At 47.5% G+C, this 19,446-nt stretch overlaps 1 protein-coding gene across 4 annotated transcripts in view; it reads left to right on the top strand.

Moving 5' to 3' along the window:
• Positions 1-19,446, top strand: part of C18H1orf167 (chromosome 18 C1orf167 homolog) — a 28,688-nt gene continuing 9,242 nt past the window's right edge. The window contains exons 1-20 of one of the 4 annotated variants that reach the window (XR_012778335.1): positions 1-5,159; positions 5,716-5,759; positions 6,354-6,573; positions 6,756-6,931; positions 7,407-7,504; positions 7,872-8,058; positions 8,486-8,667; positions 9,004-9,184; positions 9,360-9,582; positions 10,188-10,369; positions 10,537-10,633; positions 11,047-11,189; positions 11,706-11,914; positions 12,313-12,457; positions 14,806-15,073; positions 15,642-15,750; positions 15,995-16,226; positions 16,335-16,470; positions 18,152-18,262; positions 18,976-19,210. Coding sequence is in view for 3 of the 4 variants with exons in the window: in XM_075520694.1 (XP_075376809.1) it covers positions 3,861-5,159; positions 5,716-5,759; positions 6,354-6,573; positions 6,756-6,931; positions 7,407-7,504; positions 7,872-8,058; positions 8,486-8,667; positions 9,004-9,184; positions 9,360-9,582; positions 10,188-10,369; positions 10,537-10,633; positions 11,047-11,189; positions 11,706-11,914; positions 12,313-12,457; positions 14,806-15,073; positions 15,642-15,750; positions 15,995-16,226; positions 16,335-16,470; positions 18,152-18,262; positions 18,976-19,035 (4,302 nt within the window). In the remaining variant the exon portion in view is untranslated. Of the gene's footprint in view, positions 5,160-5,715; positions 5,760-6,353; positions 6,574-6,755; positions 6,932-7,406; positions 7,505-7,871; positions 8,059-8,485; positions 8,668-9,003; positions 9,185-9,359; positions 9,583-10,187; positions 10,370-10,536; positions 10,634-11,046; positions 11,190-11,705; positions 11,915-12,312; positions 12,458-14,805; positions 15,074-15,641; positions 15,751-15,994; positions 16,227-16,334; positions 16,471-18,151; positions 18,263-18,975; positions 19,367-19,446 lie in introns of those variants that run through there. The other 3 variants (XM_075520696.1, XM_075520695.1, XM_075520694.1) reach the window with 3 other exon arrangements.

Below are 19,446 nucleotides of genomic sequence, written 5' to 3'. Positions count from 1 at the left end.
GCACCGCCGCCAGCCCGGCCTGGGCTCGCCCACGCTCCTTTGGGGGTGGCCGCGGGGCCCCGCCATGCCGCCCAGCGCTGCTGACAGGAGCGCTGCTGACAGGACCCGGGCGGGTTCGGGGCGCCTCGCGGGCGAGGAGGAGGAGGTGGTGCTGCCCGTGCCCTCTCTCCTGAGGCGCTGCCCCGGGGGAGGTGAGCGGCGCCTCTCGCAGCTACGCCTCGCCTCACCTCCCCTGGGTGAGCCGCCCCGGCCTGCCGGGCCTCGCCTCGTCTGGGCCGCCTTCAGGACGCAGCTTTAATTAGCCGTGGGCGAGAGCGGCTTTCCCGTGGCCATCTGCAGCCCCGGTGACAGGCGGCGTTGCTAATCACGGGGGATAAGCTGCTTACAGCGACCCAGCTGGAGCTCGCTCGCTGCAGAGGTTTGGGCATTAAGGGGGGACAAAGCTGCAGGTTTGCCCGTGTGCTCGGAGGCACAGGCACACAGAGGCGTGTGCCCCGTCCCTGAGGTTCTGGCGAGGCCCAGCAGCACGTCTGGCGGTGGCTATCAGAGTGAGTAAGTGCCTACGAGGAGAGGTGCGTCCTCACCTGCGGAGAGCACTGGGAGCCATTGGGGATGCTGAGCGGGGCCTGGGCTGTGCCCCATGGCTGTGCCAGCTGAGAGCAGGCCTGAAATGGCTCCCCCGGGCTGGGGCTGTGGGTGATGACCTTCCCGCTCCCACCACCACGTCCTGGGACACCGGCTGGTTCTTGGATGGCAGGACACGAAGGACACTGCTGCGTGGCTGTTCCTCAGCTGCTGGAGTGGTAACTGCCCTCTCTCTGGTTAAGGGAAGAGCACTTGTGTGTGCCTGTTGATCTCGAAGTGGCAGTGAGAGGCTCATGCGATGGCAGTGATGGTTCGGTCTGTAAGACTGAGCAGTGGGGGAAAAGCCTTGTTTCTAAGGCACGTGAAGCGTGATCTTGGACCAATCACTGGTCCCAACTTGCAACGTGAAATGCATCAGCCTTGGTCTGCAGGGATGGGAAAATTAGCATTGTCCGTGCAGTGCTTATGTGTTTATTATGGGTCTGTCATTGTCATCGTAATGCTAAAATGGTGTTCACTTGAAAGAGCTTGATTTACTTTTTATGAACTGTGCTATTTACTTCCTTTTGCTTATAACAAGAGAAGTACATTGATCAGCTTAATTTTTGTTTGCTTAATTGGATTTGTTTCAGGTTTTAATGCATTAGTGTGTTGCTGCAAAGTGTATATAGCAAGCATGCGTTAAATGTTTTAGTTGGTAACATCAAAGCTAATATGAAATCCACTGGTCATGGATTTTGCAGTTCACAAAATCTGTGCCTTGCCTTGAGTATCTCTTTTGGCTTTAGAAGAAGTTTTTAAAAAGCATTTCATAAAATCTTGTTGCCTTTTGAGTAAGATTAACCACTGCTTAAAAGTGGTTACATTAAAGTCCTGAATGGCAATTTTGGGAAGGTAGACAAATGTGATTTTTAAAGGATGCTATCTCTTCCTGATCTCAATGAGACTGAAATGAGGAATGAGTGAGGTGAAGACCACCACCTAAAATAATCATGGCGATGTGTTGAGAACCTGGTACCTGGCAGAAAGAACTGAAATGGAGAACTAAAAAAATCGCCTGAGTTATCAAGAAAATAGATTATGTCTAGGTTCTTGAGCGTAAAAGTAGTCCAGTGCCAGGTTCCAGGTGTTCATGGAGCAAAACAGCAGTGATAAACATGATGGTTTCATGTCCTTTCGCAATTCAAATCCTTTATAAACACCCTTCTGTGATACACTACTAGTTGGCTGGATATTCCCGGGATGCAAGGAGTGCTTCGACGGAACACCAGTCCCCTGCATTTCGTGGTTATACTTCATGCAGTGATAGGCACCCTAAAGAAGGCAGTCGTGCTTGGTCTGTTCACTCTGTAGTTGCCAACTTCTACTTGTCTGGAAAAAATAATGGCATCTTTCTGTTCATGGTATGCTTGGTGATGTATGAAAGGTGGTAACGGCCGTTCCCAAGGATAATTGCGACACTATATGGCTATCTCCTGTTGCTTTAGTGATTGAGTTTACTCCCCAGTTTGTGGTGATTACTGAAGGAGTTTGCATGTGAGAAGGACAAGCTGGCTGTTTGCAAACAGGGGTGACTGAGGCTCAGATGCTTTCTTAGAAGAGAATGACATAAACATAGTTTGGAAACAGTGCAATTTGACAGGAGGCTTTCTGGTATTCGAATATGTTTGAAAAAGACAATGGGCATTGATTTCATAGGCCGTGCTGTCTCTTTCTTTTCAGATTGACTTAAGGGATTTTTAAGATGATATAGGTATGTGTGTCTTTTCACAATACCATTTTCATTCTTTAAAAGGGCAGTGAAAAGAATGGTGGTTAGAATGACAGAGTGATTGACAACTTGCTTTTAAAATTTGAGGGAATGAAAGCACGGTCCCATCAAATTGCACTTACCTGTTAGCAGCAACTTACGGATCTGTGCTCTGCATGAGTTATTTGTATAACCCTCTGACTTAGTGGCTAGACTGCAAACTAGGTCTCCCATCTATGCTGTAACTCTTCCAGGTTAGGGGACAATGTAGACTCTCTGGATGTGTAAACATGGTTTATCCTTTAGTGTGGACAAGAAGAAATTGGCCTGCATAGCCTTGAACCTTTGCAGGGCTGTAGCATAATATATGAACAAATTTTTCACTTGTTAAGCAGTTAAACAGTACCTTAAGTCGAGATACTACCTTTCCTACAAGCCCTGGAAAAAATACAAGTGTGGAGGAGATCTGAGCTGGATTTCCAATCAGTGAAGAGGGGTAAGCGTTGTCCTCCAGCTGGAACCATGTTGCTCTGACTTCTGTAAAAACATTTTCTTTTAGACCTGTTCTTGTTTGGTGTCACATAGATCTGGTTAGATGTAAAGAATCCTGGAAAAGCAGCTACAGACTACCCTGTCTTGGCAGGAGGATAATTCACCCTTACTAGCAACAAGTTCTTTTTGAGGCTGCAGGTGCATGCATAATGCTGGAAGTCTTTGTTTTCCAGGTTTTCTGTTGAGAACTGAGTCTGTCCCCTTCAATCATTCCTGCTCTGCCAGACATGATTGTCTGCTGAGAAACAGGAAGAGAGTAGTGTCCGTAATACTTTCTGAACTGAAGCTGGTGGATTGGAGACAAGAAATTTGTAAGGAAAGTACCCAAAGCCTTTGGCAAACTAGGGAAGATGGGATGAGAAATATGCATGCTCCTTTGTTTATATTTCTTCTTATTTTTCTTCAGAGCAAAGAAACATTCAGAAGAACGTTAATGTTGATCTGTATTTGGGCACTAGAAGTCAAGTAGACGTTTCTCATCACTGGCTTGAGGCTGCAGCATTCAGTGTAACTCCCAGCCAGACAGCAGAACAAGGCCATCTGTGTACTGCACCTCTGTCAGCCAGGAAGAGAGATCCCAGTCTGAGACAGACTAATCTCTCCTGCCCTTCTCAGCCATTCCGGGACACCACCAGCCAGTTCTCCAGTTCCTGCTTCCTGCAGCAGAATAATCTCTGCTCTAGGCTGCAGCAGCAGCACAGCTCTTAAGTGTGTGGCTCATAGTATTCCCCATCTTGCTTTGTCAGTGCTCCCTGCTGTGAATCTCCCTCAGAGACACTCACACCTTGAGGCTTATAGTTTAGAAGGGAGAAGGAATGGGAGTATTGACTTTCCTCAACAACACTGTCAGAAAGCAAAGGCAGCTGGTAGCTGCTCCATACATGCTGCTCGCTATCGCTGTTTAGAAAGTAGGAACAAGAATAGTGACTCTCCAGTGGAGAAACAACAGCATCAGCCTCCTGCTGCCGCTTGTATGGATCCTGTGAACCCTCCACTGGTCAATGCACGTTTGTCATCTCGTACTGTAGATTCCCCTCTTAGGCGTGAATTAGTGGTGTGTCCCTCTTCAAGGAGCTCAAGTGAAAGCGTGAACGCTTGTCATAGTTCAGCCCTGACCTTGGGGGATCTTGATCCATCTAGTTCGGAGTCCCTTCAGTCTCTTTTGCAATCCTCACAGATTTCTGCTAGCTTGTACTGTTCAATCCAGAGGCTTAAGCAAGAAAGTGCTTTGATGGGGATATGGGGCTCCCTCCCTCTGGAGTCCAAGTCTTCTCCAGTCAGTGGCAGTTTGTACTTTGCTCCTGATGATTCAGCTCCTGGTATCCTGAGCACAGGAGAACAGCTAGCTGGAGTAAAGACCAGTGCTGCTCAGGCAAGATTGAAATGGGGTGTCCCATTTGCTAAAGACTGGAGCCTTAGTGCAGTGACAAGGGACCTCAGTCGTGCAGAACCCCTCTCTGTCTCTCACAGATATGGATACATTGACTCAAACGCATGGAGAACCAAAATTTCAGGTGACATCCAGCCAGTAACCCTCACTTCTGGGGTGGGCTCTGGCGGGCTAGCGGATACAGAAGCAAATTCCCCCTACAACTGCTCCCCTTATTTCAGATGCCAGTCCCAGGCAAAGCCAACTGTGGAAACTGGTAGTCTTTATGTTCACACAAAAAGTCATTCTCCTGAAAAGGTTCTTAAAGGAGAAGAGACACCTAATGGGGCATCCCTGTGTGCTGTATCTTGGAAGAAAGACCTTCCAGCCAGACTGTATCCAGAGGGTCTGCAGGTGTCACTGGAGACAGATTTGAGGGGTGCTCAGATGAATGTTGGTGTAGCCATGTATGGGACTCCAAGGGCAGTGTGTGTGAGAGTCACTTCTCCTCCTGGAGATAAAGAGTTTAGACCAGTCCAGCAGCTTAGTATTAAATCTGTAGAAGTTAACAACTCTGAACCTCATGTTAAGTGCAGCAAAGAGTCAGAAAAGGTATGTGACTCTAGATCACGAGCAGCCAGCAGAATGGCTGTGGTGGGCAGCAGCCAGTCCAGCCCTTTTGGTATTCAGGTTGAAGAAGGCTTTGGTGAATATTCTGACATAGATTGTATGAACGTGAGCAGAGAAGGAAGGAGAAACAAATACTCCCACCAAAGCAGCTGGAGGAATTGGGAAGCTGATGCCAGTCTCAACCAGTCTGAAGAACCTTCTGTGGCGAGGCGTGCCAAAGAACCACGGTGCTGTGAAGAAGGGAGCCAGACACAGGAAACTGTGTCCAGAGAGGTGAGGGTGTGCTCACTGTGTAGCATCCCTGTTCACAGATGTTACTTGTGCTTGTTTCTGCTTCTTGCTAGAGGTGCAGAGTTGAGATACAACAGTGATGGGGGTGCTTGTCCTATAGTTTTTCCTGGCACTGAATGGCTAGAATCTCCTCTCTTACGGTCCTGCTCCATCCCAACATACGCATCTTTCTGTCTTGCATACTTCTTCCTAAAGACCAGCTTGTTAACTTCGTTGTTCTTGGGAATGTAAACACCTGTTTATATTCTCTGGATCTACATGCAGAGGGAAAGCATTAACTGGTTTTTACTCTGTGCATAGTTGCAGGGCCCTGAGATTTCAGTTTCATTGTGTTTTTCCATGTCCGAAGTATGTAAGAGTATTCACAGAGCAGTGGTGGGGGCAGTGTCAAAGGCATCTGACATAATACGCTACCCTGAGGCAGCACTGTTCTGGTCTCCATCCAAAATGACTTGCCATGCTAGGTGCAGCCAAATTCTTCAACAGAGTAGAGTAGTGTGAATAATCATGTGAGTTACTGTCTTTTGTCTGTTTGCAGGTCTTAGAGAACAGCTTCTGGTCATTGAATGTGAATGAGCAAAGGTAAAAAGACTCTGTGTTTATGTGTGAGTGTGCTGGTGGTTAACAGGGGAGGAAAACTGCTGGGAAGTGGCTGAGGAACCATGTTCCTTGGGAACATTTGGTTTTAGGACTTAACCTACGTTATTCTGCCATGGTTGGCTCAGGGGCTGCATCCATTTCTTTTCAAAGGATTGCCATTTAGAATAGAGCATGCTCTAAAAAAAAAAATAATTTCTGTATCTTTTAAATTCTAGCTTCTAAATTCAATCTTGGTGGTTGCTAGCGATGAAAAAGCATTGGTACCACGTATGGTACTTTTCAGTGCAGCCAATTCCAGCATGTTCACTGCATAGTTAGCGAACATCAAGAACTGGGCTTATCCATGAGATGGGATTCAAATTTGTGACCTGTGGATAAGATGTGTGTGAGATTGCTACCAATTTAGCAACAGTGATACCTTAATTTGGTGTGAGGCTGCAGGTTTTTCACTCTTTAGCAAGAATGATTTGAAATACCTCTTTTCAGCTTGATGGCTGAAGTCTGATTGCCACCTCCTGGCTGTGTTTAACTTTTCTTTCTGTTAACTGGAGCTCACTTTTGTTTTTTCTCTTTAAGTTTCCAGCACTTGTGTAACAGACAAATGCTAACTAGGTGTTTCCAAGCCTGGAGGGGACACATCCTCTGGAAGAGGGCTGCAGCCAGGCAGCTTTACAGACAGCAACTGCTTCGGAAGGGCCTTGGTGCTTTGCAGTGGGCTGTGCACCAGAGGAGGATGCAGCTGGAGGTAGCCCAGCAGAGACATGCCTCAGCTTTGCTAGCTGTCAGCTTCCGCAGGGTGAGGATGGGCTAGGGACAGTAGAAGTGGTGCCATGAGTTTTCTGTTGTGCAGTCAGAGAAGGCAGAAATCCTATTTGGACAAGGAGGAGGAAGGGGTACCCTGTGTGAAATTCAGTGATGTGGACCCTGATACTGATACTCTGCCTGCAGTTTGTTCTAATCATGTGGTTTCTCCTTCAGTGGAAGGAAGCTGTGGCAAAATGGAGCAAGAAGCAAGCTCCGCAGCCTGAGCCATATTCTTATACCCAAAGTTCATCAGTGGGGTTTTTTGGAGTAGGAAGATTAGCAACTATGACAACCTCAGCTCAGCACCAGCTTACAGTAGGATACTCAAAGGAAGCTGAGCAGGCTTGTAGGTAAGCTGAGAGCATTCTCTTTCTGTTACCTTGGACAAGTGGAGGTTTACAAACACAGGGAGAAATTTTTCTCAAATGGTGGGAAATTTGTTTCCAGATCCTTGGATGTATTGCTGAAGATAAGCACTGCAAGAATTAGTAGCTTAGTTTTAAGAACTAAACTATCCTATTCCAGAGCTTCAGTCTGTTTGAGTGTCTAACAGAAATACTCCTGTACTATTTCTTGAGTTCAGCTACCACCTGCCTATGTGATACAGGTGTAAATGAGATTGGAGTGAGGCAATACTACGGTCTCTAGCAGGACAATAGAGGTGTCAAAAGAAAAACCTTTTGTTGTGCCTTCTGATTCTGAAGGCAGAAGAACAAGTCCAGACAAAAAGAGAGAGCTACCTAGGGGGAAGGAAGGCTCTGGATTCTGTTCTCTGAGTGCCTCTTTGGACAGATGAATGTTAAAGCATGCTTGTGACTCTTTCAGGGTGGAGGGAGGACTGTGGACACAGCTTCATCGTAGGCAGAGAGGAGATGAGTTCTGCTGGAGAGCTCAAGCAATCAGAGATATGAGACGGCTAGCTGGTAAGCACACGTTCCGTAGCCTTGGAACAGCTTGGAGGTAATCACTGTTTCACCATGTTTCCTGGTTTGTGACTAGTTGTTGCTTTGACCAGACTCTTTCAGAACCTGATCCTGCAAATAGCTGGGCCGTATCTGTGATGGTGGAGGGCGGCCCACTTGCCGTGTCATACACCTTTTGCCTTGTTCTTTGTATTAATTCAGGTGCAGCAGCTGCTGTTGCTCCAGCAATGTGAGCTGTCTCCCTTAAGTGCCCTTTCTCAGACAGCTGGAGTTCAGCCAGGGAATGTTTTCTGTGTCACATTTTGTTGTTTGAAGTTCTTCTAAGTTATTTTTCTTCCTGTCAATCTGTTCCTGCCCTGCAACACAGCAGCTTTCAGACTGTGGCGCCTGCAGAAGGAGCTGCTGAGCAAAGAGGAAGCCAGGCTTTTGGAAGCCCGTGCTCTGCTGGAAAAGAAGCAGCTACGAAACATTTTCTGGGTGTGGCGTTCCCGATGCTTGGAAGCGGAACAGATTTTAGCACTGACAACTCGGATCCAAAGAAACTTGGTCTCTCGGTAAGTTGATGAGGTCTATTTTTCATGTGAAAAGTCTGTTCACTGTGACAGTCCAAGGAACGACAGAGCCAATCCAGACAGTGATGTGTTGTTCCATCTTAAAGCCATCTATTCTTTTGTTTTAGGAGTTAATAAAGATGAAAGTAGAGATAGAAACATGAAAAAGAGCTACTGTGGCCAGAGACAATATGACTTGCCTCCTGTGCACTGCCAAAGCTTTTTGGTCCTGACCTTTGATGTCCTGAAAGACCAAACGTGTCCTCTAAGCAGGACAGTGGCTTTTTGATGAAATAAACAAATAGAAGCTCAGAAGATAACAGCTTCTGTCTGTCTTTCCTGAACGAAACCCAGTCTCAGGAGGAGACGCAAGCTTGTACACTCTTCACATGGTTTTCTATGTGCTTTTATTTTACTTTGGTTTTCTCAGGTGCTTCAGTGCATGGAAGGAGACTGTTGAGCAGAAGGCGCTTTACAGGTGCAACCTGTCCCATCTCAGAGCAGTATCACTGAGGAAATACTTCCAGCAGTGGGTTCAGATGCTGCAGGTCAGGAAAGGCGATAAGCAGGCAATGGTGAACTTCCTCCTCCTGCGATGGAGGCAGCATTATGGTGAGCAGCTTGGGGGTGTGCAGAATCTAAGATTTGGAGGTGCTTAGGCTCCTTTCTCCGCTTCTCATATGGTGAAAAACAGCTGAAAACAGCCTGATAACAGAGAGGCTCAGATGACACATGGTATTAACAAACCCGAGTGGGTAGAGGACTAGTTGTTCTGGATGTGTCAGTGAAGCTACTGGGAGATTTGTTGCTCTGCTTCATAAACCTAGCAGAAAGTCTTAAACTTTGCTGAAAAGAAGCAGTGTGAAGGCTGGGCTGGGCTATGTTTCTTAGGAATGCCTTCTGACAAACATTGTCTCTTGTCACTCTCTATAACTGGTCCATAACCAGTTACAAGCTCCGTAGTTGACAAGGCTGCGACAAAAAGGCATGACGATCAGCCATTGTGGGCTGTGGAGAGATGGTTTCCTGAGAAAACGGGCTACTCTCTTGATGACTTCTGCCAAAAGGTGAAGCTCCAGAGAGTGTATCTGCTGTGGAAAGCAAGGCTGTGCGAGCATCACAGAGCTGAGTGAGTGAAGAACCACCAGTTCCTGGAGCCCTGCCCCAATCAGTAGTGTCCACTTGACTTTCTGGTCCTTCTGGAAGAACCCCTTTTACCATCTGTCATCCATCACGTCTGTACTAGTGTCTCCCTCTGGTATCCCTTTTCAGTCACTTTGCCGTCTCAATATATTCTGTCTCAGTTCTTTCTCTCAGGCTTTGGAGCAGTGTAGACTCAGAAAAGCTCTGAAATTATGGCACCAGAAGTGTCTCATGCTGAAGACAATTGAACAAAGTCCTAAGCACTCGCACAGGACTGTGTATGAAGAACCTCTTGCCATGCTGTTTTCTGAGGACCTCTCAACATCTTCTGGCTTTGACAGCAGTGCTCCAGCTACTCTGGCCTCTCAAAGCTCATTGGAAAAGGTGAGGAGGTCTTGATTCATCCAGACTGCCCTGAGGTATTAAATTGCTGGGATTTTTCACGGGAAAATTTCTGCTTCAACGTGATACTGTCATCAGCAAACTGTGCTTAGTATTTAGGCCTGAAGAGCACTGAGCCTCTAGGGTCCGGGAGTTTAAATGTAATCAGAAATTGTAAAGTCACTTCTCTCTGTGCCCTTCCTGGTTCATCATGTAGTGATACGGTGAGGTGCTGAGCTAGTGTGGTTCTCTTGTGGACTTGCTCCTGTTTGTGGCTGCAAGGTGGAAGGGATGAGGTACGAAGAGCCTTGTCACTGAGAAAAGGGGAAATGGGCATTTGCACTGTCTCAGTGATGGTTTGCTGTGTTTGATTACTGGTTGTTTTGAGGTTAACCATTCCCAGACTAGTGTAGAAATAACTTTCCCGTTACATATGTGTGTGCACTCCAGAGCTGTCCTTGCTAGCCTGCAGTTCCTTTGGATGCATCCTGGATTTCCCTGAATCCTTGCCAAAAAGAGGAGTAAATGGCATGGTCGGAACTGTTAGCTGAGTGATTCCATTGCGAGGACGCTTACCTCACAGCATGTTCTTCCCTCTGCACCTGCAGGAATACAGTTTTAGTGACAGCAGTCAGCAGAGCTGCTCCTCCATTCTGACTGCTGAGGATGTCACACACATGCCGTATTACAGTTCTTTCCTGCAACTACACCAATGTGCAGAGCTGCCAGCTGAGCTGGGTGGGGAGCTGTACTTGCAGGCCTCCTTTCCTCCACGGAGTACTGGATCTGGGTGAGTTGGATACTGGTTCCTTGGGATGCTGGTAGCAGTGTGGCCCCTTGTTTGGTCTGGCTGAATTCCTTCCTTCTGGCTAGTCCCTCATGTTATCTCACAGCATCCTTCTGGATACTTTATCCTCTTCTTTCTTTCCCTTTTGCCCTGACACTTTTGCCTTGCAGAAGAAATTGGTTTGTGGGAGGTCAGTTCCAGTCTTTGGCACTGCAGAGTCCAGACAATAATGTCCAGCCTCTCACCAGTTACTCTACATGGAAAGAGGTAAGGCTGAAAAGTGGTGCGATGCATGTCAATGTACAAGTGTTTTCTGCATAGCCCAATTTAGTGAAGAGTCTTTGGGTTTCAGTATCAGCATATGGAAGGTCTCACTGCTATTCTCTCTTTTTGTTCTTCTCTCTTCTCTCTCAGACAGAAGGTTTGGGAGATTGAGGCATTTCTCAGGGTAACTCTTCCCTAGCGTTTGCCAGCTGAGTTGGAAATATGGCCATGTGTCAAGGATTTAAAAGGGATGTGTTAGACCCTCGTGTCTGGGTGTTCATGTGGGGTGTGTGTGTTAGCAACAGGGAGTCAGGGAATCATAGAAGTCACAGCAGCAAGGAGAAAAGGCTGAGCTGCATGGAGTGACTGTGTTACAGCAGCAGTTCAAGGCCCTTTTTTGCTTTTCTGGATTACAGAACTGCAGTTCTGACAAGGAGGTGAATAGTTGCTGGCGCCAAGCAGAGAAATGCTGCCTGCAGAGGTACTTCATTGTCTGGTCAGCTCGGACTCAGCAACTTGTAAAGGCTCAGCAGTACTGCAGGCTCATTCAGCTGTCTCGGTAGGTATTGTGCTTTCCAGAAGTTTCCTAAAGCTGCCTGTTTTGAAAGATCTACGCTTGCTTTTAAAAAAAAAAAAAAAAAAGTCTTCCTCTAGCTGTCTTTTTCTGTCTTCAGTGGGAGTTTTGCAGCCCATGATTTTGGCTTTTTCCTGCTTCAGAATTATTATATCTGAATACAGTCGTTTCTGGTTTGATGGGATGCCTCACAAATTAGAGCAAGCCCAGCACTGCTGATAACAAGCCTTGGTAATTTCCTATCCACTGAACTGGCCTTGCTCTCTACTTATTTGGAAGTTGAAGAGAACAGGCTTGGCACAGCCAGGACAGAACACCTTACTCCCAGCAACTTGCCCTGTCCACCATTTCCCCTGACATTTAATGGGAAGAGGATGTTAACAGATCAGATGTATTTCCTAAACTCCCTCGTGTATGTTTATTGTTAAAGTTTCAGTTAAAAGGGTGTGAACCTGTGTGAGTCGTTCCTACAGTTGGTCCAACGACCTGTGTCTTTCTCAGAGCCTTTCTCAGCTGGCACCACTGGGTTGTGGAAAATAAGAACCGAAAAGCAGCAGCAGCCCTAAAACATCGAGTTCATTGCTGCCAGGTGGCTTTCAGCCTGTGGAAGAGGAGACTGGTCCAGAAAGTGGAAGCTGACCAGAGATTCAGGTGTCACATTCACCAGATGACTGCTGATGCTCTGTGGCGTTGGCATTCCTGCTGGCAAAGTGAGTTACCACACCTACACCAGCACTTGGGTCTGTAGGAGAGGGATGCTGTGGGAATGGTTGGGATGGAGAAAGTCCCGCTTTTGGCTGTAACTTTGTGCACTGCTCCTCTGGAATGGCACCTACTAGTCCAGGGGTCAGTAAGTGTCTGTGTCACTGCCTTCTTGTGGTTACAAGTATCTGTGATCCCTAAAAAAAGGTCTTGACTGCCTTGCAGACAAAAAACTACAAGGTGAATTGAAAAGTCTCTTCAGCTGCTAAAGAGAGGCCAGGAAATCTTAGGAAGTCTGGTCCCATTTGGCATTTGCAGCAGATGTATTCTCTGCTCTTTTCTGGACTCTGCGATTGAAAAAAAAATCGTTGGGCTCAGCTCAGCAAGCTCTTATATTCTCTCACAGGGAATCGTGCTGTGAGAGAGCTGCAGCAGCAATGGGCTCAGCACAGCTGCCAGGAGAAGAAGCGGCTGGTCCTGCAGACATGGTATTGCCAAACAAGGAAGCAGAAATATGCTGCTTTATTCTGGGAACGTCTTCTCCTGCACAGGTTTGTTTCCTGACCTCAAAGCATTTCGAAGGGAAGCTTTGAGTGAAGAGCAATTTATGTAGCAGAGAATCCAGTGTATTCGGACCAGAGCTTGGGTTTGAAAGTACAGCTAACTTGTGTGTAAATGGAGCTTCTGTAGGAGTGCTTCCCTGGGGGTGCTGCTACATTAAAGGGTCTGTTACCCATAGCCTCACACTCCCCATCTCGTTCTTCTCATTCAAAACTTTTCTTTCCAGAACTTCTGTTCAGTCTTAGTTATGTAGTGTGGTATTTGTAAACTCAGCAAGGGAGATGCAAAGAAATTTGTGTAGTTTAAAAAAGTGAAAGCCTCGTTTCCACTGGAATTATTCAGTATTTGCCGAAAGGAATATTGGGCAGAGGTCTTACAGAGATCTGATGTTTACAAACTTGAATCTTGTAGATTCTGGACACAGCGTGTTGATTTTAATTTAGACTGATGTGAAAAATTGAGTTCAATATATTCCTGCAGAAAAGCAATATTCAGTAAAGCCTGTGAAGGGATAACCATGATATTCAACTCATCTCGGTGTTAGTTACAATATAGGCGAAGCTGTAGTATGTTTTGGAGCCTTACGTTATGGTGCAGATCCTGAAAACACAAGAATTTAATCTGAAGAGCAAGGTGTCCGCTGCCAATTATTAACAACTTCTTTTCTCTCTTAGCTGCTGTTCAGCAGCTTTCTCATTGAAATCTGTTTTGTTTGTGGTTTATGTTGTGTGAGGCTACTGTCTGCCTGAAACGCAACAAAGTGTCCAGCTGCAGTGAACCAGGAATTGTTCAGGTGGTTTTCTTTGAGATAATTCAGGAGGAATTATCCCCCCCTTATACCAAGAATTCATTTAAGGCATGAGGAGTGCAGGTTTGGCCCTAGCAGATTTCCTTTTGAATAGCAGGTTCAGGCTGAGAGGAGACAAAGATCTGCAGAGGAAAGAGCAACTAAAAACCCAGTAAAACCAAGTGGTTGTGATGCTTAGGCTCTGCACTCACCCCACCCAATTGCATTTTCTTCTGCAAATCAATCTGTGTGGTGGCACCCTAGTGGGAAGTGTGTTTGAGAGAAGTCCTTAATGTTGCTCCTTCCTGTAGAGTGTGTCTCCACCATTAATCTTCCTTCTGAGTTCTCCTTTGATGAGAGAGCGCTTCTAATTTCTCACCTGGATATGGTACGGGCTGAGCCCTGTCTCTTCTGAGGGGGGCATTTTTCATGCTAGGATAACCTGCAATAGATTCTCTTGATCTTCAGAGAAGCCTGCCAGGCAGAGGATATTTACACCTCTGCCCTATGGTGCAGTGGGGTGATTTGCATAATGAAAGTCCAAGTGGAACAAGGAACCAAAAGGACAAGCCAGGAGTTAAAAGCAGATTGGCTTCTGGGGGAACAGAGGAAGACTGGCCTCCTGTGCATCAGCCTGCTAGATATAGAGAGATTATTGTGGGTGCAGATTTACAGTGCTGCTAATAGTAACTCCTGTAAAGACTGATGTTTGTGGAATAAAATTGTCTCCATAAAGAAGCTGTATTATTCTAGTTGTACACCCCACATACTCAGGCCCGTAAGAAAGGGTCCTTTTCTTGGCCCTTAAGCCAAGAAAAAAATTAAAATCTGAATCTTGACAAAAAGGTGCTATCTTAAATCTAGCCTGGTTCTGCAGCAAGCAGACTGAAGGAGTCTGCTGGGTTCCGTGCTGAAGGAGATTTTAGCAGTTTTATTCTCATCCCATAAGGAAAAAAAAAGCCTTCCTCAAGCATCATCCTAAATGTCACCTGCTGGCACAGAGAAAGATTGAAGACTGACTAATTTAATTCCTTTCTTTTTTTGAGGGATCCACTATGTGTAGTGGTAGGGCAGCCTAAGAAAAGCATTTGTTTTGTAGGAAAGAAAAAACATAGTATAACATTGCATTCAGTTTGCAGAGGCCTTTGAAGAGGAGGAAATGCTAAAATGGCCAGAAGGAAGCAGACATACTCGTGGGCTTTGAGGAGTTGAGAGGTAACAGTGCTGGGAATCTGAACTGCCCTCATTTTATATGAGGGGAAGTTTTTAGCAGAAAGAAACTGTAGTGAGGAGTCTGAACTTACACCTCTCAAGGAAAAGGCACTGGAAAAATAAGTAACACAGAGAAAGATATGTAAATGTTGATTGCAGAAGGAATAATAGGAACAGCCTTTTTTCTTGTTGAATGCTCTTTCACTTGCTTTGACCACTTAGGTGTGACACTGCAGGGTGGGGTGAGAAGGTGGAATTTGGTCTATAGCCTGTTTGGTGCTGACATGGAAATGTGACTTTAGGCATCTGCCGCTTTTCTGTATTTGTATTGTTTTTCAGGTGCTTAGTTACCTGGGCCCAGGTCACTGCTTGTAGACTGAGGCAGCACGAAGCCCTGTCTTCTTTTAAAAGGGTCAGAGAGCACCATCTCCTAGTTGTGAGCTTTACTGAGTGGAGGGTGAAATTCTTGAGAGCTGAAAAGCAGGTGCTGGGAGAGAGAAACCACAAGTGGCAGGGACCCTCTCAGGGTAAAGCCTGTCACCGCTGGCGATTGGCCTCAAGAGGACAGCAAGCCCTGCGCCTAGGATCTGTGGCTACTGTAAAACAGGTAAGAAAAGATCAAGGTCCCTATGAGACAGTTATTCTTAACTGCCTGTTCTCTCGTGATGACCTCAGTTGGGTCACTAGGCACTGAGTTACAGTGACAAGGCTTGTATAAAAACCTGGTTTGACTTGTGGTGACTGCTTAGTCCCTGCCTTGAAATTCTTTACAGACTGTGCATGCAACTTCATCACCATAATCTGGCACTGATTGCAGCAACCATCTGGAGCACAGGAATGGGGACATTTTGACCAGAGAGACAAGAGCCCTCCTTCCTCTCTGCTCAAAGATGAGATGGGATAATCACTGTCCCTGCAGAGCAGAGCGAGCTGTCAGAGTTGCAGCTTTTTTCAAAAGACTCACAGCTAGCAAACCACAAAGACATCGATTGATTTGGAAGGGCTGAGTCTGTCCTGCTGGGATCTCATCTGTGCAGTTTCCAGCCTGGGGTCTAGCACATGAAACTACCTGCAGTGATATCAACATGAATGTATCTCTGAGGCTAGTTTGTGTGTGTACTCTCTGTGCGCATTGTGTTTAGTCTTGGCTGCAGCTGTGTTATTTCTGTTTGCAGGCCTGCAACTACTGGACAAAAGCAGCTGCCTTTTCCCAGTGCTCACGGCAGCGCAGTACCCTGATAGGTGCTAGGAAGAGCAGGAAGATGTCTCTGTCGTGGGCCATGAGTAAGAAGATGTCCCCTCCTCTCTTCCTTTCATGGGGCCATGCGGGGAGTGTGAGTGAGGAGGGAAGGGGAGTAGTTTGCCAGCCAGATGACTGGGATTCCTCTGTGGAGTAGGTGCTCATAGCAGTCAAACTGACTGTGGGTTGCTTCTGTGTTCAGGAGCCAAAGGACTAAGGGCTCATAGCAGCTCTGATCTCTCCCTCTCTAGCTCCGAGGTTCTGTGTGATTCCTCTTTTCTTTCCTAGAAAGCAGAAGGGGCAGAGAAAAAGGTTCAGCACCAGCTGCCCCTCTTGGGCTTTTTCACAGTGCCATTCACCGCTGGCTGGTGATCTACAGAAACCAGAACAGGGCTGAAAGGCTGCTGCTCCCTCATTTGGTAGGGAGACCTGATGTGGTAGAACCCTTTCCTGCACATGCAAGGATCCAGGAGAACAAAGCAGAGGTGGACTTGGAGGAGTGTGATGAGAAGTGGCTTGGGTAAGTGGAGTGGAGGGCTCTGGGCTTCCTCTTGTTGCTGCCATCAGGGAAGGACTCCCTTGTAGAGCTGTTGGGCTGATAGAGCTTATTTTCCCCTCTTGCCTACAGGAGGAAGTATCTGAGGTGGTGGCATCACACGGTGATACTTTGCCGGTGCCAGCGTGACAGGAGACTGCGCTGTCTGGCAAGGGGATGGCATCAGTGGAAAGAAGCCAGCAGGGTGGTGATACTGGCTCAGGTGTTGGTGAGTGTCTGGTACTTCCACCGGGGTGGCAGTGATGGGCGTTACTGGGCAAGCCTGCTCTGCTTGCAGCCTCACACACGTCCTGGGAGATGAGACCTGGGGATTTAACAAGTACCAGTGTGCACCAGAAATCCTGGTTTTGCTGCTATGGCTACTTTTTCCATCTCTCTCTTTGAAATGCCAGCATGGCAGACTCGCATATCCACATATTTAGTTGTGCTTTGCCCCACCTTACAGATGGGAAGCTGAGACAGAATGATTTGTATAGATTGTCTGTAGCCTCTGCAAAAAGTTCACAGCAAGTATTACAATCTGTGTCCTCATCTGTGTTCCTGATAACATCCTTCTGGTGTCCGCAGCCTACCAAGGGCTGTCATTGGGCCTCCCCTTCTGCTCAGGCCCCAGCCATCTGTGGAACAGACCCATGCTCTGTCTGGCTTCCTGGGTGAGATGTGCTGTGTGAGATGTGCTCTGACCTGCCCATGGGACAAGATAATGCATGTATAACGAGCGTATTGCAGATGACACCAAGTTGTGTGGGAGTGTTGATCTGCTGGAGGGTAGGAAGGCTCTGCAGAGGGACCTGGGCAGGCTGGATGGATGGGCTGGGGCCAATTGTGTGAGGTTCAACAAGGCTCAGTGCCAGCTCCTGCACTTGGGCCACAGCAACCCCATGCAACGCTACAGGCTTGGGGAAGAGTGGCTGGAAAGCTGCCTGGCAGAGAAGGACCTGGGGGTGTTGGTCGACAGCCACCTGACTATGAGCCAGCAGTGTGCCCAGGTGGCCAAGAAAGCCAATGGCATCCTGGCTTGTATCAGCAATAGCGTGGCCAGCAGGACTAGGGCCGAGTGCAGGGGCAGTAATCGTGCCCCTGCACTCGGCACTGGTGAGGCCGCACCTCGAATGCTGTGTTCAGTTTTGGGCCCCCCACTCCAAGAGAGACATTGAGGGGCTGGAGCGTGTCCAGAGAAGGGCAACGGAGCTGGGGAAGGGTCTGGAGCACAAGGCTGATGGGGAGCGGCTGAGGGACCTGGGGTTGTTCAGCCTGGAGAAAAGGAGGCTGAGGGGAGACCTCATCGCTCTCTACAACTGCCTGAAAGGAGGCTGTAGAGAGGTGGGGTCGGTCTCTTCTCCCAGGTCACAAGTGATAGGATGAGAGGAAATGGCCTCAAGTTGCGCCAGGGGAGGTTTAGACTGGATATTAGGAAATTTTACTTCACGGAAAGGGTTATCAAGCATTGGACCAGGCTGCCCAGGGAAGTGGTGGAGTCCCCATCCCTGGAGGTATTTAAAAGCCGTTTGGATGAGGTGCTTGGGGACACGGTGTAGTGGTGGGCTTGGCAGTGTTAGGTTTACGGTTGGACTCAATGATCTGAAAGGTCTTTTCCAACCTCTATTTCTCAGATTCTGTGATTCTGAGCGCATCCATAGTCACTGAGGAGCTGTGCTGGAGCATTGATGGGGCACTGTCCTTTCCCCAGGGTACTGTGACTTTAATTAAGTCACAGTATTCGCAGGAGACAGTAGTTCAGCAAGAGCTTTGTTAGTAGTCAGCTTTGTTCATTACCAATGCAAAGTCATTCCAAGAGGGACCAGGAGAGCAACTGGAAGCAAGGTGGAACTAGGGGGAAGTGCCTGCCAGAGCCCAACTAATCTGTATACTGCCTCTTTTCCTGGCAGGACCAGCAGCGGCTGATAGAAAAGGCCTGGAGGGTGTGGAGACGACGACATTTGCAAAGCTGTGTGGTGCAGAATTTTTTGGAGGAGGAAGCCAGGAGCCTGCTATCTCAGGTAAGCATTTATGACTGTTTTAATTCTGTGGACTTCAGTGGACCAAAAAGCACCCCAAAGGGACAACTGGTGTTCCCTGTATCTCTCTTCCCTGCACAAAGCACTTGCTTAGGGAGAAGGGAATGGGACTTGCCCATAACAAAGGGAAATAGCATCCAGCTTTATATGGATTCATCTTTGGGTGTTTTTCAAAGCTTTGTGTCAGCAGTCAATTTCCCTGACATGTGCCCCCTTCCCCACTGTTATCAGAGATGTTAATCCACTAATCCCCTGCCTCTCAAGAGCCCACTCAAGGAAGACACAGGCTCCACGTTGGTGCAGGAAGCCTGTGCTGACTTGCACCCAGGGGCAGGCAAATTGCTATAAATTTGAGTGAGCAGGCAAAGCCTTAGAGCTCAAATAGCCAGTTTGCTCCTCTGCCTGCCTCCCAAAGATCTATGCAGGATTAGGTCCTCTAACGAGATGTGAGCAAGTACTGAAATTAGAGGGCAGAGGGGGGCATTGGTCTTCCTTTTCTCACATTGATTTGTACTCTGCACTTCACTTACTGGCTACAGGAACATAGGGGAGACAGGGAAGGGCTCAGAGTGAATGGTTGAGGCAGTTGGCATAGCCATTGCTAGAGGAAAAGCTTTGTTTACAGGTACTATGAGAGTGGCTGCAACCTCTCAAGGGAAACCTGAGTATTTGATTTGTCCACTTTACTGTTTAAGGCCTTTGGAAGGTGGCGCCAGCTAACGGCATTCCAGCTCAAGGACAAAGGACGCTGCTGAATGGTGGGGGCCTGCCTGCAGCTGCTGCTCATTTCAGGACACGTGGAGGATACAGCTGGCTGTCACAACAAAGAGCTGGTCCTGCACAATCAAGGAAGTGAACACTCTGCTCGCATGATAAAAGCAGTGCTGCAGGCCAGAAGCATGACAGCCAAAGGACAACCAGGAAGAGATGGTACCTAGTGAAAGGTCCTCTTTGAAGGACTGACATCCTACCTCCCTAGAGGCACAAATTGAGAAGTTATTCCCTTCTGCTGTGAGGCTGCGTTCCCTTTTCCTCTGGACCCTGATTTTGCTGGAGTTCTGATTAAAGGTCAAAAAACCACCTTATATGCTCTCCCTTTACCCAGTGATTTTTCCTGGACAGGAGTTTAGTGTCACACAGGGGAGTAAGCAAACACATCCGTCTTA

The sequence above is a fragment of the Mycteria americana genome, chromosome 18 (genome assembly GCF_035582795.1).
Source record: "Mycteria americana isolate JAX WOST 10 ecotype Jacksonville Zoo and Gardens chromosome 18, USCA_MyAme_1.0, whole genome shotgun sequence".
In the NCBI taxonomy this organism is placed as follows: domain Eukaryota; kingdom Metazoa; phylum Chordata; class Aves; order Ciconiiformes; family Ciconiidae; genus Mycteria; species Mycteria americana.
The sequence above is the reverse complement of the archived record's forward strand: the minus strand, read 5'-3'. Positions and strand labels throughout refer to the sequence as shown.